At 45.1% G+C, this 12,023-nt stretch overlaps 1 protein-coding gene across 4 annotated transcripts in view; it reads left to right on the top strand.

Annotated features, from left to right (window-relative positions):
* Positions 1-3,437, top strand: part of Lnx2 (ligand of numb-protein X 2) — a 60,727-nt gene extending 57,290 nt beyond the window's left edge. For all 4 annotated transcript variants that reach the window (XM_035443176.1, XM_027413685.2, XM_027413686.2 and 1 more), the window contains 2 exons: positions 568-726; positions 1,695-3,437. In XM_035443176.1, coding sequence (XP_035299067.1) covers positions 568-726; positions 1,695-1,830 — 295 coding nt within the window. In that variant the 3' untranslated portion in view covers positions 1,831-3,437. The remainder of the gene's footprint in view (positions 1-567; positions 727-1,694) is intronic.
* The last annotated feature ends 8,586 nt before the right edge of the window (positions 3,438-12,023 follow it).

The following is a 12,023-nucleotide window of genomic DNA, read 5'->3' as shown; positions in this document are numbered from 1 at the left end:
TACAGAGTGAGTTCTAGGATAGCCAAGGCTACATAGTAGGTCCCTGACTCAAAAAAGAAAAAAAAAAGGGGGGGGGGATGGAAGCTGATTGCCCAGACTATGTTCAGTGGGCTGCCTCAGATAATAGAGCAGCCAGAGTAGCAACCTCCTGGAAAAATCCCATGGCCCTGGGGCTTCCTTTAATTGTCTTTGTGCCCACCTAGTTTGGAGGGTCTGCATATTGTAACTTATTTGTAGCAGCTTATGGTACACTAGGCATAGCAAGAAAGGATTTGTGTGTGTGTGTGTGTGTGTGTGTGTGTGTGTGTGTGTGTGTGTGTGTGTGTGTCTGTGTCTGTGTCTGTGTCTGTGTCTGTGTCTGTGTGTGTTGTCAGCCAAAGAACAACATCATCTGTCTTTCTTGATCTCTCTCCACTTTGGTTTTTGAGACAGCATCTCCTACTGAATCATTTGTTTAGACTGGTAGCCAGTGATCTTTGGGGACCTGCCTATCTCTGCTGCCCCATTCCACATGTGTTGTGACAAAGATGAGCAGAGTAAGAAATTCTCTGTGTGTGTTTTTGACAGTGCCCTTCACAGCTGTCATGATATAGTCCTACGAAGAAGCTACTTGGGAAGCTGGGGCTTCAGTATTGTGGGCGGATATGAAGAGAACCACACCAATCAGCCATTCTTCATTAAAACCATCGTCTTAGGAACCCCTGCTTACTACGATGGGAGACTAAAGTGAGTCTTGTATTCATTGACGATGTAGATTGTGTTTATCCTACTAGATATGATCTAGCTCAGGTTCAGCACTCGTGCCTGCTATCTGTTTTGTAAATAGTGTTATTTCAGCACAGCTGCCCACATTCATGTACTCACCATCTTTGGCTACTTCCACCCCAAAGCTAAGTTGTTCTGTGCCACAACTGTACAGCTGGGCTGCAGATCCCATTACAGGACCCCTGGGTGAGACTGAAGCTATTTCTTTACTATTCTTGCTCCTTAGAGCAATACTTTATCTATGTAGACCAAATCTGAACCCAGGTCATCTATCTGAATGTGTTACAGAACGGCCATGGCCTGAGCATTTTCCGTACAACTTGTGTGGGTCTCATACTGCCACCAGATGAACCACTTTATTTTTCCTGAGGCTCAATGTCTGCCTGACTTTGTGTTCATGTGAGATCCGTGAATGGGCAGCCATAGCAGTGCCCCATGTGTAGTGAGTTCTCAACAAAGGGATGAGTGTACCCTCCCTAACTTAGGTTGTCAGGCACAACACTGGTGCACGGGAGTGCAGGTACCCATGGAGGTGTTAGAGCCCCTGGGACTGGAGTTACAGATGGCTGTGAGCTGCTTGATGTGGGTGCTGGGAACCAAGCCTAGGTCCTCAGAAAGAGCAGCAAATGTTCATACCGGGAGCCATCTCCCCAGCCTCAATTTGGCACTTTTTAGAGATGGCCTCACCAAACGAATTTTTCCTGTTATTTTTCCTGTCCTTTAGTCCCCTCCAGCTATGGGCATGTTGGCTCCGGTTAGTTTTGATTGGTAAAGGAGAGAGCACCAACTTAGAAGTTACCCCAGAGTTGCTAATACTCCCAGCTAGTGCCGGCTAACCAATAAAATTGGGGTCTTGATGCTAACCCACTGGGACTGTGTTTCTGATGCCATTGAGATAATGACACTCTGCCTGTTTGTGTTTTGTTCAGATGTGGAGACATGATTGTAGCCGTAAATGGCCTGTCGACTGTGGGTATGAGTCACTCTGCTCTGGTTCCCATGTTGAAAGAACAAAGGAACAAGGTCACTCTGACAGTCATTTGCTGGCCCGGCAGCCTCGTGTAGAGTCTTGACATTGGTTTCCAGTCTCTCTTCTTCCTGCAGGCTCTTGAAGGAAGCCCCTCTGCTGTGGCATTTCTTTCTACACAGCTACAGACACAGGGCCAAAGCACTAAAATCACCCCTATGTTTCCTCTGTGCTCAGACATGAGCTCCCACTAGCCCTAGGAGCTTATGTTTCAGATGCACTCAGTGGCCACCATCTGTGGCAGTGCTCGGAGCCCACCAAGACTGTCACTCAGCTGGATGGAAGCGGCTTCCCATGCTGCAGAAACTTGGTCATAAAATGATTTACATCTGCAGTTCCTGCATCAGCGGCAACTAATGGCAGCATCCGCAGAGTTCCCTGTCCTGCGAACAGTGCGACGAGTGGCTGCATTTTAGGTTTTGCTCATTTTCCATTGGTGCCAACATTTCAAGACTTTTTATACCATTTATAAAGTGACTTTTTGAGTTGTTTCTACTTTAATCTTCAGTACTTAAATGAAGACATAAATCTGACCCCACTAATGAGATTTCTTTTCAAATAATGTACTGTGGTTAGAACAGTAGAGAATCAAAAATAATGCTACCCAGGGACAGAGTGGCCTGGGAGGGGACTGTCCCGGGACTGGAATGGCCCAGGAGCACGAAGATTCTTTTCCAAAGGAATGCTTTGTTACGTAGGAAAAGTTTGAAGATGTTCTTGTAAAAGTCATTTCTAGAGTTTATATTTATCAGCAATATTATCTGGAGATGTTTTTTGTGATTTACGAAATTGAACTAGGTGATTGAAAACTGTTACTGTGTTAAATACACAAACACACCCCACAGCTAAGTTGAAGGGGAGCCTTTGATTTTGTTCCTGTGTATTTTAGAAGTCCTTAGTTTCCCCCAAGAGACCAAAAAGCTCTGTTTGTTTTGCTTTTTTAATCTGAAATAGATTTTAGATGTTAATATCTTCAGCTGTTGGTCACTAAACTTTCTTTTTCTTTCTTTCTTTTTTTTTTTTGTTTTGAAAACTGTCCTTTATTCAGCATAGTCATCCCTTAGAAGGCATAATGAGAGAGTAAACCAGAGGAAAAATGTCTTTACCAGGTTAATATTTATACTTGAAAAGTTTCATTTAGAAACCTAGTTCAAAATCAGAGCTAACTTACAAGTGACCTCTGAGATAAATGGCATTGATAATCAGAATGTGATCTGCTGCATGGCGCTGAGGTGAGCCCACTTCCTTGGTAGTACACCACTGGGCTTTGTATCCGTATCACTGATTATTCCACTGAAATTTATATTTTTTTAAAAGAAAAACAAATCTCTTTGTGGTAAGGTAACCATAGTTGCTACTGGCTTGTTCACCACCCCTGCCCCAGCTGCCCATGGTTACCATGCAGCCAGCCCACCAAGGGAGGGATGCCCCAGGTGTAGCCCTGTTGGGGGACAATCGCCTGTGAAGCAATTTGATACTGAAGTGCAATTGATATGAAACAATGTTTCCTGCTCCCCAAAAACAATTTTGTAATCAACCTTGCTACTTTTTAAAGACTTTGTAAAACTTGTCATTTCTTTGGGGAGTGGCCATTCAACAATATCTCAACTGCCACTTTGTTATACATAAAAATATGTCCAACCTAGTGGTCTGGTGAATATTTTTGCAAAAACAAAAAAACAAACAAAAAAAAAAACCAAAGGTGTTTTTCAATATTTTTATCATGAAAATCTCTGAGACAAAACACTGGCATTCAGTTGGGGTCTCTGAATGGCAGTTTGCTCCTGATCTGTTACTGTTGAAACCTTGGCACTTTCTCATTTAAGCGCTTGCAGTTGATCCATTTGTCCTGTGCCTTTAGTTTACATTAGTCCCGAATTTTTGAACTTTGTTTAAATAATGATGTGATTCAGGTTGTTCTGGAAGGAAATAGACACCATCCTTTTTAGAGCAGCGTGGGCAGTCATCAGAGAGCAGTGTTCTTTGTGCACAGCACCCCGACCCACACCCACCTCCTGCTCCCGCAGACAGAACACGCAACGCACCATAGAGCCTACCTGTGCTGAGTTGCACATCTCACAGCCACAGCACCTCTGGCCCTGTGCTGTCTGGTGTGTGGCTGTTGAATCCCTGAAGCATGGCCGTGCAGGGTGCTAAAAAGACAGCATCTTGGATGCACTGGGTTATACTGGGTTATAGAGAATGTGTTAAGATTAACTTGCATTATGAAAATTAACTTTATCGGTTTCTTTTTTACTTTTTGAAATGTGATTTACTAGAAACATTTTAATTAATTTAATTTTAGTTTCATCAGGAACCCACCATGTGTTTCCTGGGCACAGTATTCACCATGCCAGGCAACCCTGACGTGTAGCTTCTGTTTCAGGAGGACTAGGAGGGTGACTGCCAGGTAGGTGCGTTGTCCTGGCACTGAGGATGTGTGATGCCTGACATTTGGTTCTGTCACACTCAAAGGTGAAGTTGCACCTTCATTTTACAGTTGCCCAGTTTCTGGTGAAGCCATGCAAGTTCTCTAATGTTCAGCCACCCTGGAAATCTCTGGGGAGCCTATTGGATGTTTTTTCTCATGAGCCCTTTGTGTTTCCCTGCCTCATAGAAATCCCCAACACTGTGTAGTGGATGATTTTTGGTGCAAATATCTCACCCTGCTTTGTTTGTTTGTTTCTGAGACAGGGTTTCTCTATGTAGCCCTGGCTATCCTGGAAACTCACTCTGTAGACCAGGCTGGCCTTGAACTCAGAGTGCTGGGATTAAAGGCGTGTGCCACTGCCCACTGCCAGTCTACTCTCTTTAATCTTGAAACGCGGTTATCATTTAAGTTCCTCATCATAAACTGACAATTATGTAACACATGCTCAGATCCCATTTACCCACATCTGCCAGGGGTGGTCCTCAAAGGTTCCTTTGATTGTTGGATTTTTTTTCTTCCATCTTAGATGTGCTTCTAGTTTACTCCAAGCCTGCCTCAGTCTAGCTTATTGGTCTAAGTAGCTTCAGCTGTCAACCTGGCACAAACTAAAGTTACCTGGGAAGAGGAAGCCTCAACTAAAGAACTGCCTCTGTTTAGAGTGGGCTCAGCACAGTGGATCCAGTCATTGACATAGGATTCAGCTCAGTGGATCTTTTGATTGACGTAGGTGGATCCACACAGTGGCCCAGGCCTCCAGTACCATCTCTGGACAGGTAGGCCAGGGCTATATAAGAAGGCTAGCTCAGCAGTCTAGTAAGCAACCTACCTCCATAGTCTTTCTCCAGGTCCCTACCTGTGGGAAGCTCTCTTTTGGGGGCTGCAGTCGGAGCCAGCCGGGCAGAGGGGAGAGTGTGGATAAAGGCTAGCTAAAGGACTTAAGAGACGAGACAGAGACACATGATCTGTGTCAGGAGGGCAGTTCAATCCATACTGAATGCACTGAACGCCCTTAGTTTATTCTTCAGCATGCTTAAGTATCCAAGCAAAAGTGGGGACAATGGCAGAAGACCTCTATTATCATGTATAAGGGGCAAACAGACCTACTTCCCTTAATCCTCCAGGTATTTGGTAGCCACACCTGACATCCCACCTTCAGGGTCCAGAGTGAACACACCTGAACCCAAGTCTGTTGTTATTTAGATAATGACATCCGCCAAGCTTAGTCTTATTGGTGTAAAGACAGTTTAGAACTCTCTGAACTTGAGACAAGACAAAATGGACTCCTTTTCATGGGTCCTTCGGTAGCTTCTCTCTCCAGGCTGCCTCCAGTCAGAGAGCACAGCAGGGAGCCATTGTGGCAGTTCCTGCTCATCCCCTCTCTTTGGGTTAGGTGCTGGAATTCTATTGCTCAATCGGAGTTTGGTCAGATTGTTTCCAAACCACATCAATACTGGAAAAGTGTCACAGGCACAGTTCATGAGGTGAGCATAACCATAGCATCCCACAGAGTGGAGTAGAGCAGACAGTGGCAGCCCAGGAGGTGACTTGTGTTCCAGCCAAGGGTACAGCCACAGCCTCTCGTGTTGCCCGGGTTCTGAATTTAGAGGGTCATTGGTGTAAGTTTTCCTTTTCCAGCAAGGGAATGGATGATGGGACGGAGTGTACCTGTACCAGCCTTTTGGTTTTGTTAGACACCCAGAGAAATGGAGGAAGAATTGGCATGCATAAGTCAGCTTTCTTTTACTGTTATAAAACAAGATAGCCAGATCTAACACCCCAGAAGAGAAATGGTTGATTTGGGGCAATAGACTCAGATTTCAGGCTCTTGCTTTGAGGCCTGTGGTGTGATGCTGCCACCTCACATCAGGATGGTAGCAGGAAAAGGACAGGACCCACCATTGAGGGCATGCTCCCCACTGACATACAACCTCCTGCCCATGCCTTAAAGGTCCTACTACCCAGTAGCACCAGATGCCAGGCACTAAGTGTCTGAGGACATGCAGGCCTCTGGGGACACTGCCACAGCAGTTGATTTAGAGGGTTTAATTTTCTTAGAATACTCTGCAATGTGACTGGGTTTTCAAATAGCCAAATCCTCCCTATGCCCCAGCTGTTAATCTTTGCTTTCTAATTCTGGGACTTCAGAATTTGATTTCTAATTCTTTGTGCTTTACAGCAGGCTGCAGTACAATTCCTCATATGTTTGACACTTTAATACATGGATAGTTAGAATTCAATCTGAAGTTTACATACCTGGGTTCCAGCTTCCAAGGGTGCTTCTGCCTTTCCTCAAGCCCTGTGCCCACATCACAGTTCAGTAACTTCCCATTCATATTTAGCTAGGTTGTGGTCTGAAAAGTTCAGAATTGAAGCAATGATATCTTTTTGTTTTTAAGAAGGTTTTTGTTTTTATTGATATGTATATTTGTGTGTTTGTGTGTGTATATGTGCATTGTGCAGTGCCCAAAGAGGCCAGACCCCTAATGCTGGGGGGCTGCCCAATGTGGGTGTTGGGAATTGAACTTCAGCCCTTTAAGAGCAACAAATGCCCTTAACCACAGAGCCATGTCTCCAGCCAACAGTAAGTATCTCAAATAGACGTGAAAAAAAAAAAATGGCCAGGTGTGGTGGCACACATCTTTAATCTCAGCCCTTAAGAAACAGAGGCAGGAGGGTCTCTATGAGTTCAAGGCCAGCCTGGTCTACAGAGCAAGTTCCAGGACAGCCAAGGCTACACAGAGAAACCCTGTCTTGAAGTAAAAATGGAAGGTGGAGTATTTAAGGTGCACAATGACGGTCCTTAAGTGTACAATGAAGTAGTCATCCCCTTACATGTCAACTAAGCTACTTATCTAGAACCTGCTGTGTGCACAGCATAGAAATCGTGACTTCATAGAATTTTTGTAATTCAGCTTTTCTTCCATTTGCTCAGATTTGGTGATCAAGCCATGCAGACTGCACCAGTGTGGTGAACTTAGAAGTTCAGTAACTGAACTTACTTGTCTTTGAGTCTCTTCTGCCTGCGGAAGGAAAGGTTTCAGCCCTTGGGAGTTCTAAGTCTGCTCCGTAAGTCTGCTCTGTTTAGCTACACTACCAATTAATTCCTATGGCAACACAGAAGCTCTTTAGAAGTAAAGTTGTATGTCTAAGCACAGTGCCTAATAGCTCCGAAGTGCCTGAGTAAGAGAAGCTGAGCTGTCAATTACATACAAGAAAGGCCTATGCCAGGAGACCTGACATGGCATGGCATTGGCAGAGCAGGGCTCCCTCCAGCCAGAAGCACCTCCAGGTTTCCCACACAAGCTGTTTGGCAGGCTTGGGTCAGTTATCTTTCTTTCTTCAAGAGCTCCCCATTTAAGTCAGTGAATCCAACCACAACCCACTTCCTTGGGGTACCCAAAGATGAACCAAGAGTGCTTACGGTAGAAGCATCAATTGTATGAATTGCATCATCTCTGGATGAGACAGAGGTAACAGTTGTCCAACAGCAAGATTGGGAGGATGGAGGTAGTAGCTGTTAATAGTTTTTCTATTCTTTCCTTTTTTCCCCTTGCATTGTTGAAGATTGAACTGGGGGCCTCATACATGTAGGCAAGTGCCCTACCTCTGAACTACACTGTCATCCCCATTTTTAGTCTTTATTGATTAGTAAACTTTTTAAATTACTTCTTTGCATATATATATATATATGCAATTGTCAAAGAAGTAATTATATATATTATATATATGTATATATATACACACACACATATATATATGTGTGTGTGTATATATATACATATATATATATCAATCAAAGTACATTGGGGTATATATATCCATATATATATATTAGGGGTATATATATCCACATATATCAATATATATGTGTGTGTATACTTTATATTAATCCCCATTATTCCTTATCTCTCTGCTACCTCCTACTAAACTTCCTAAGAAATCCCCGTTTCATGTTTTTAGGGGTGGGAGTGCCCTATTGCATTTAGTTAGGATTGCTGACATAAGAGCCATTTATTTGAGGAGGGTCAGCTTACCCATGGCTGCATAACTGAGCAATATGACTCCCCACTCCCACCCCAGCAACCATTAACTGTCACTCCTCAGAGAGGTGTGGCCTTCACCTCCCCCTATTCATGATGGAATATTAGTGGGCCCTGTCATATGCAGGTAACCCCCACCACTGTGAGTTCATGGGTGTAACTGGCACACTATATCCAGAAGAATGCAGTTCACCCCATCTGCCAGCTCTACCATGCTCACTGACCACTCTTGCACCATGATCCCTGACCCTTGAGGAGGTTTACTCTTCATTTTGGGACAGGATCTCAATAAATTGATTGCCCAATTGCTGATCTCAAATTTCTATAGCCCAAGCTGGGCTTAAATTTGTCATCCTCCTGCCTTAGGCTCATGACCACCTGAGCTTGCAAGCTTATGCTTCAATGCCTGGCTAAAATAAAAATTTCATTATGGGTTGGGCAGTGGTGGCACAGGCCTTTAATCTCAGCACTTGGGAGGCAGAGGCAAGTAAATCTCTGCATTCGAGGCTAGCCTGGTCTACAGAGTTGGTTCCAGGACAGCCTAGGCTACAAAGAGAAATCCTGTCTAAAAAAACAAAACGGAAAAAAAAAATATGGATGGAGGCCCTGAAAATGTGTGTTTGCTCTGAGCTGCTGCCCCAGGGAAATGACATGGGAGTAGCTATAGGCTCATGCCCCGGTATCTCCAGTCAGGCCTAAGTGGCCTTGGGTCTAAGAGCTTGGGATCCTGGAATAATTGTGCGGTGGCTGTGGGCTGTACTTCTCTGTCTGTATGGAGGTATGTAGACACCCATAGCATGTGGGCATACTCACTGCAGCCATACTGACCCTGTGGACAATTAGCACATAATTAAGGAAAATTGGGTAAGTCACCCTGAAGGGTGTGGCATCCAATCCTCTAGAGTCACGGAGCTTTAAGAATCTCATTCCCTTCCAAGTGTTTCGTGACAGTGACCTGGCTCTTCATTCCAGGCTTTTCCTCTGGTGGATATATCTAGTGTAATAATCTGTCCCTGTACCTCTCTGTCGAGATGTAGAAACTGTGGGGACAAGGACAAGACTCAAAGCATTTATCTTTTTTAACTCAATATTATCTTTTGTAAAGTGTATACGTGTGTGTGTGTGTGTGTGTGTGTGTGTGTGTGTGTGTGTGTGTGTGTGTGTGTGTGTGTGTGTGTGTGCGCGCGTGCATATGAGTGCAAGTACCCGAGGAGGCCAGAGGTGTCGGATACCCTGGAGCTGGAGTTACAGATGACTGTGAATTGCCTGGTGTGAGTGCTTGGAACTGAGCCTGGATCTTTTGTGACAGGAATGTGTGAACCCTAACCCTCAATAATTCTGTAGCAATCTACTATGTTACCAGGCACTGTCCTAGGACCTTTAAACCCATCCGTTTATAGAATAGTCATTGAGGTGTCTGATCTGAAGGGAAGGAAGGAGAGAAGGAAAGAAAACAGAAAAGAAATAGTTTTATTTCTTGAGACAGGCCTGGTTGACCCAGAACTCACTATATTGACTGTGCTGGGATTAAAGGTGTGTACCACCCCACCTGGCCTGTTTTTATTTTGTTAATATCAAGTCCCACAGTAACCCAGTTCTCCCACTTTAGGGATTATTGTCGGGAATCTCCACTCAGGTCTCACTCCTCTTATTCCAGACCCCGCCCCTCAGAAAGCCTGCCAAGGGTCAGCTCCTCCCCCAAGAGCTGATCAAGACCATGCCTACAGGGTAGGTAAGACCTGGTCACCAGACCTGCCACATGATTTCTCTCCTGCCTTTCCAAGAGTCACCAGGGAGTTGCTTCGCTCTGCGTTTCTCTGTTTATTAAATCTGGATTTATTAATTTGGTCTGATTTGGCTTATTTCATCAGCAGAGGCTACCCAATAACTGGGGATACAATACTTATCAATTATAAACCTCTAAACTGGTATTATAGGTCTGAGCCACCATGCCTAACTTTAAACTACTTTCAGAATTCCTCTGGCCTTACTGTTTTGTTCCCTCCCAATATTGTGTGTGTGTGTGTGTGTGTGTGTGTGTGTGTGTGTGTGTGTGTGTGTGTTCCTAAACAGGACTCATCAGAACCCTCAGGATCCCCCATGTGCCTTAATCAAACACAGTGAATCACATTCCCCTGGCCCCACCCTGGACTTTCCCATGACAGGCTGCTACCTATACTGCCTCAGGCTTCCATGGGCACCTTGATCTGATTCCCTGGTCTGGCTCCAGCTCATACAACCCTGCTGAGCCTAAATGCAGTCAAGTGCTAGCGACTCCAATGCAGACCTCACACTTGAAGTCCTTCTGCCTTCAGCCTGCCAACTAGCTGGGACACCAGGAGCACACCAGAATCCTGACCTCATCCATCTCTGTAGTTTGCACCTCTAGCATTAAGAACTGTCTAAGGTCTGGGTATTGGGACACACACACACACACACACACACACACACACACACACACACACACACACACACACGCTGTCTCCTGATGCCCACTTTAGCAGTGTTAGCAACTCGGAAGTTGGGGTGAGGACTGAGAAATACAACTCTGGTTTCCATCCACAGCAGACCCACTCAGAGACAAAATGTTAAAGAGGGAATCCTTGGGCAGGCCACTCTTTCAGAGTCAGGTAAAGCATTTGTGGGGGAAGCCATGCAATGTGTGGAACCCACCTTCAATCTCTCCAGCAAATAATGAAAGCTGAGAGGAACAGAACAGGTCAGGACAGGTTTGCAGTTTCCCTGTGATAAGCAGCAGCGGCAGCATGGTAACAGAATTGTTGGGGGTGAGAAAAAGGCTGTCACTTGCACGGAGCCCTGGAGTCGGAGATTGGCAGGATGAGTCGCCGGGAAAATGCCAGGCCACCCTTAGCTCCAGTTTGCTCACCTGGCATAATTCCCTGACAAATTTGCAGTTTCTACTGCATTCTATAAGTACAGCTAGGTGTTCTGGTGTATGACTTTAATTCCAGCACTTGGGAGGGAGGCAAAGGCAGACAGATCTCAGAGTTCAAGACAACTTGGTATAGTTTCAGACTAGCCAAGGCTACATGGTGAGGCCCCGCCTCAAAGTAAGTTCCAGCAGTTGGTCAGTGGCTAACACAAAAGCCATGATTCTGGCTCGCCATAGCCAATACTCTGAAGACCCCATGCTCACGCACATGGCATTCTGTACAGACACATCGCCTGATCTCAGAGGAGTCTGGCAAGGCATGTCTGAAGATTGTTTTTGTCTGATGTATAAGGAACATGGAAAATTTCGGTCATGTGACTCATTTGCACAAAGCTAGCAAAAAAAGACTGGCAACAAGAACGTCCCACTCTGCCCTTCCTGCTGCCTTCATTCACATCCTGGTTACACTGCACACCCTGAAAATAGGGGCAGTAATCGCCCCCCCCTTACAACTCCCTCCCCACGTGGAGTACCTTGTCCCCTTCAACATCCTTCAAGACAGATGATGGTCTGAGGCTAGCCCTGCTAGTTCACACTACCCTAAGAGAAGTAGGAGTGAAGTACAGAGAGCTGTCACTTGGTATCTTGAAGGGACTATATCCAGTACCCCTTCCCTGAATACAGAAATCCATGGATGCACAAATCCCTTATAGAAGGTGGCAGAGCCTGTGCGTAAGACACACATCCTCCCAAGAAGTGAAATCTCTGTACAACCTAATGTAATACAGATGCTGTGGAGACAGTTTCTGTGCTGGATTGTTTAGGAAATCATGACTAAAAATGAGTCTGTGTGTGTTCCAAACAGAC

This window comes from Cricetulus griseus, chromosome 4 (assembly GCF_003668045.3).
Source record: "Cricetulus griseus strain 17A/GY chromosome 4, alternate assembly CriGri-PICRH-1.0, whole genome shotgun sequence".
Lineage (NCBI taxonomy): Eukaryota > Metazoa > Chordata > Mammalia > Rodentia > Cricetidae > Cricetulus > Cricetulus griseus.
This window is presented reverse-complemented; position numbering and strand designations above follow the sequence as displayed.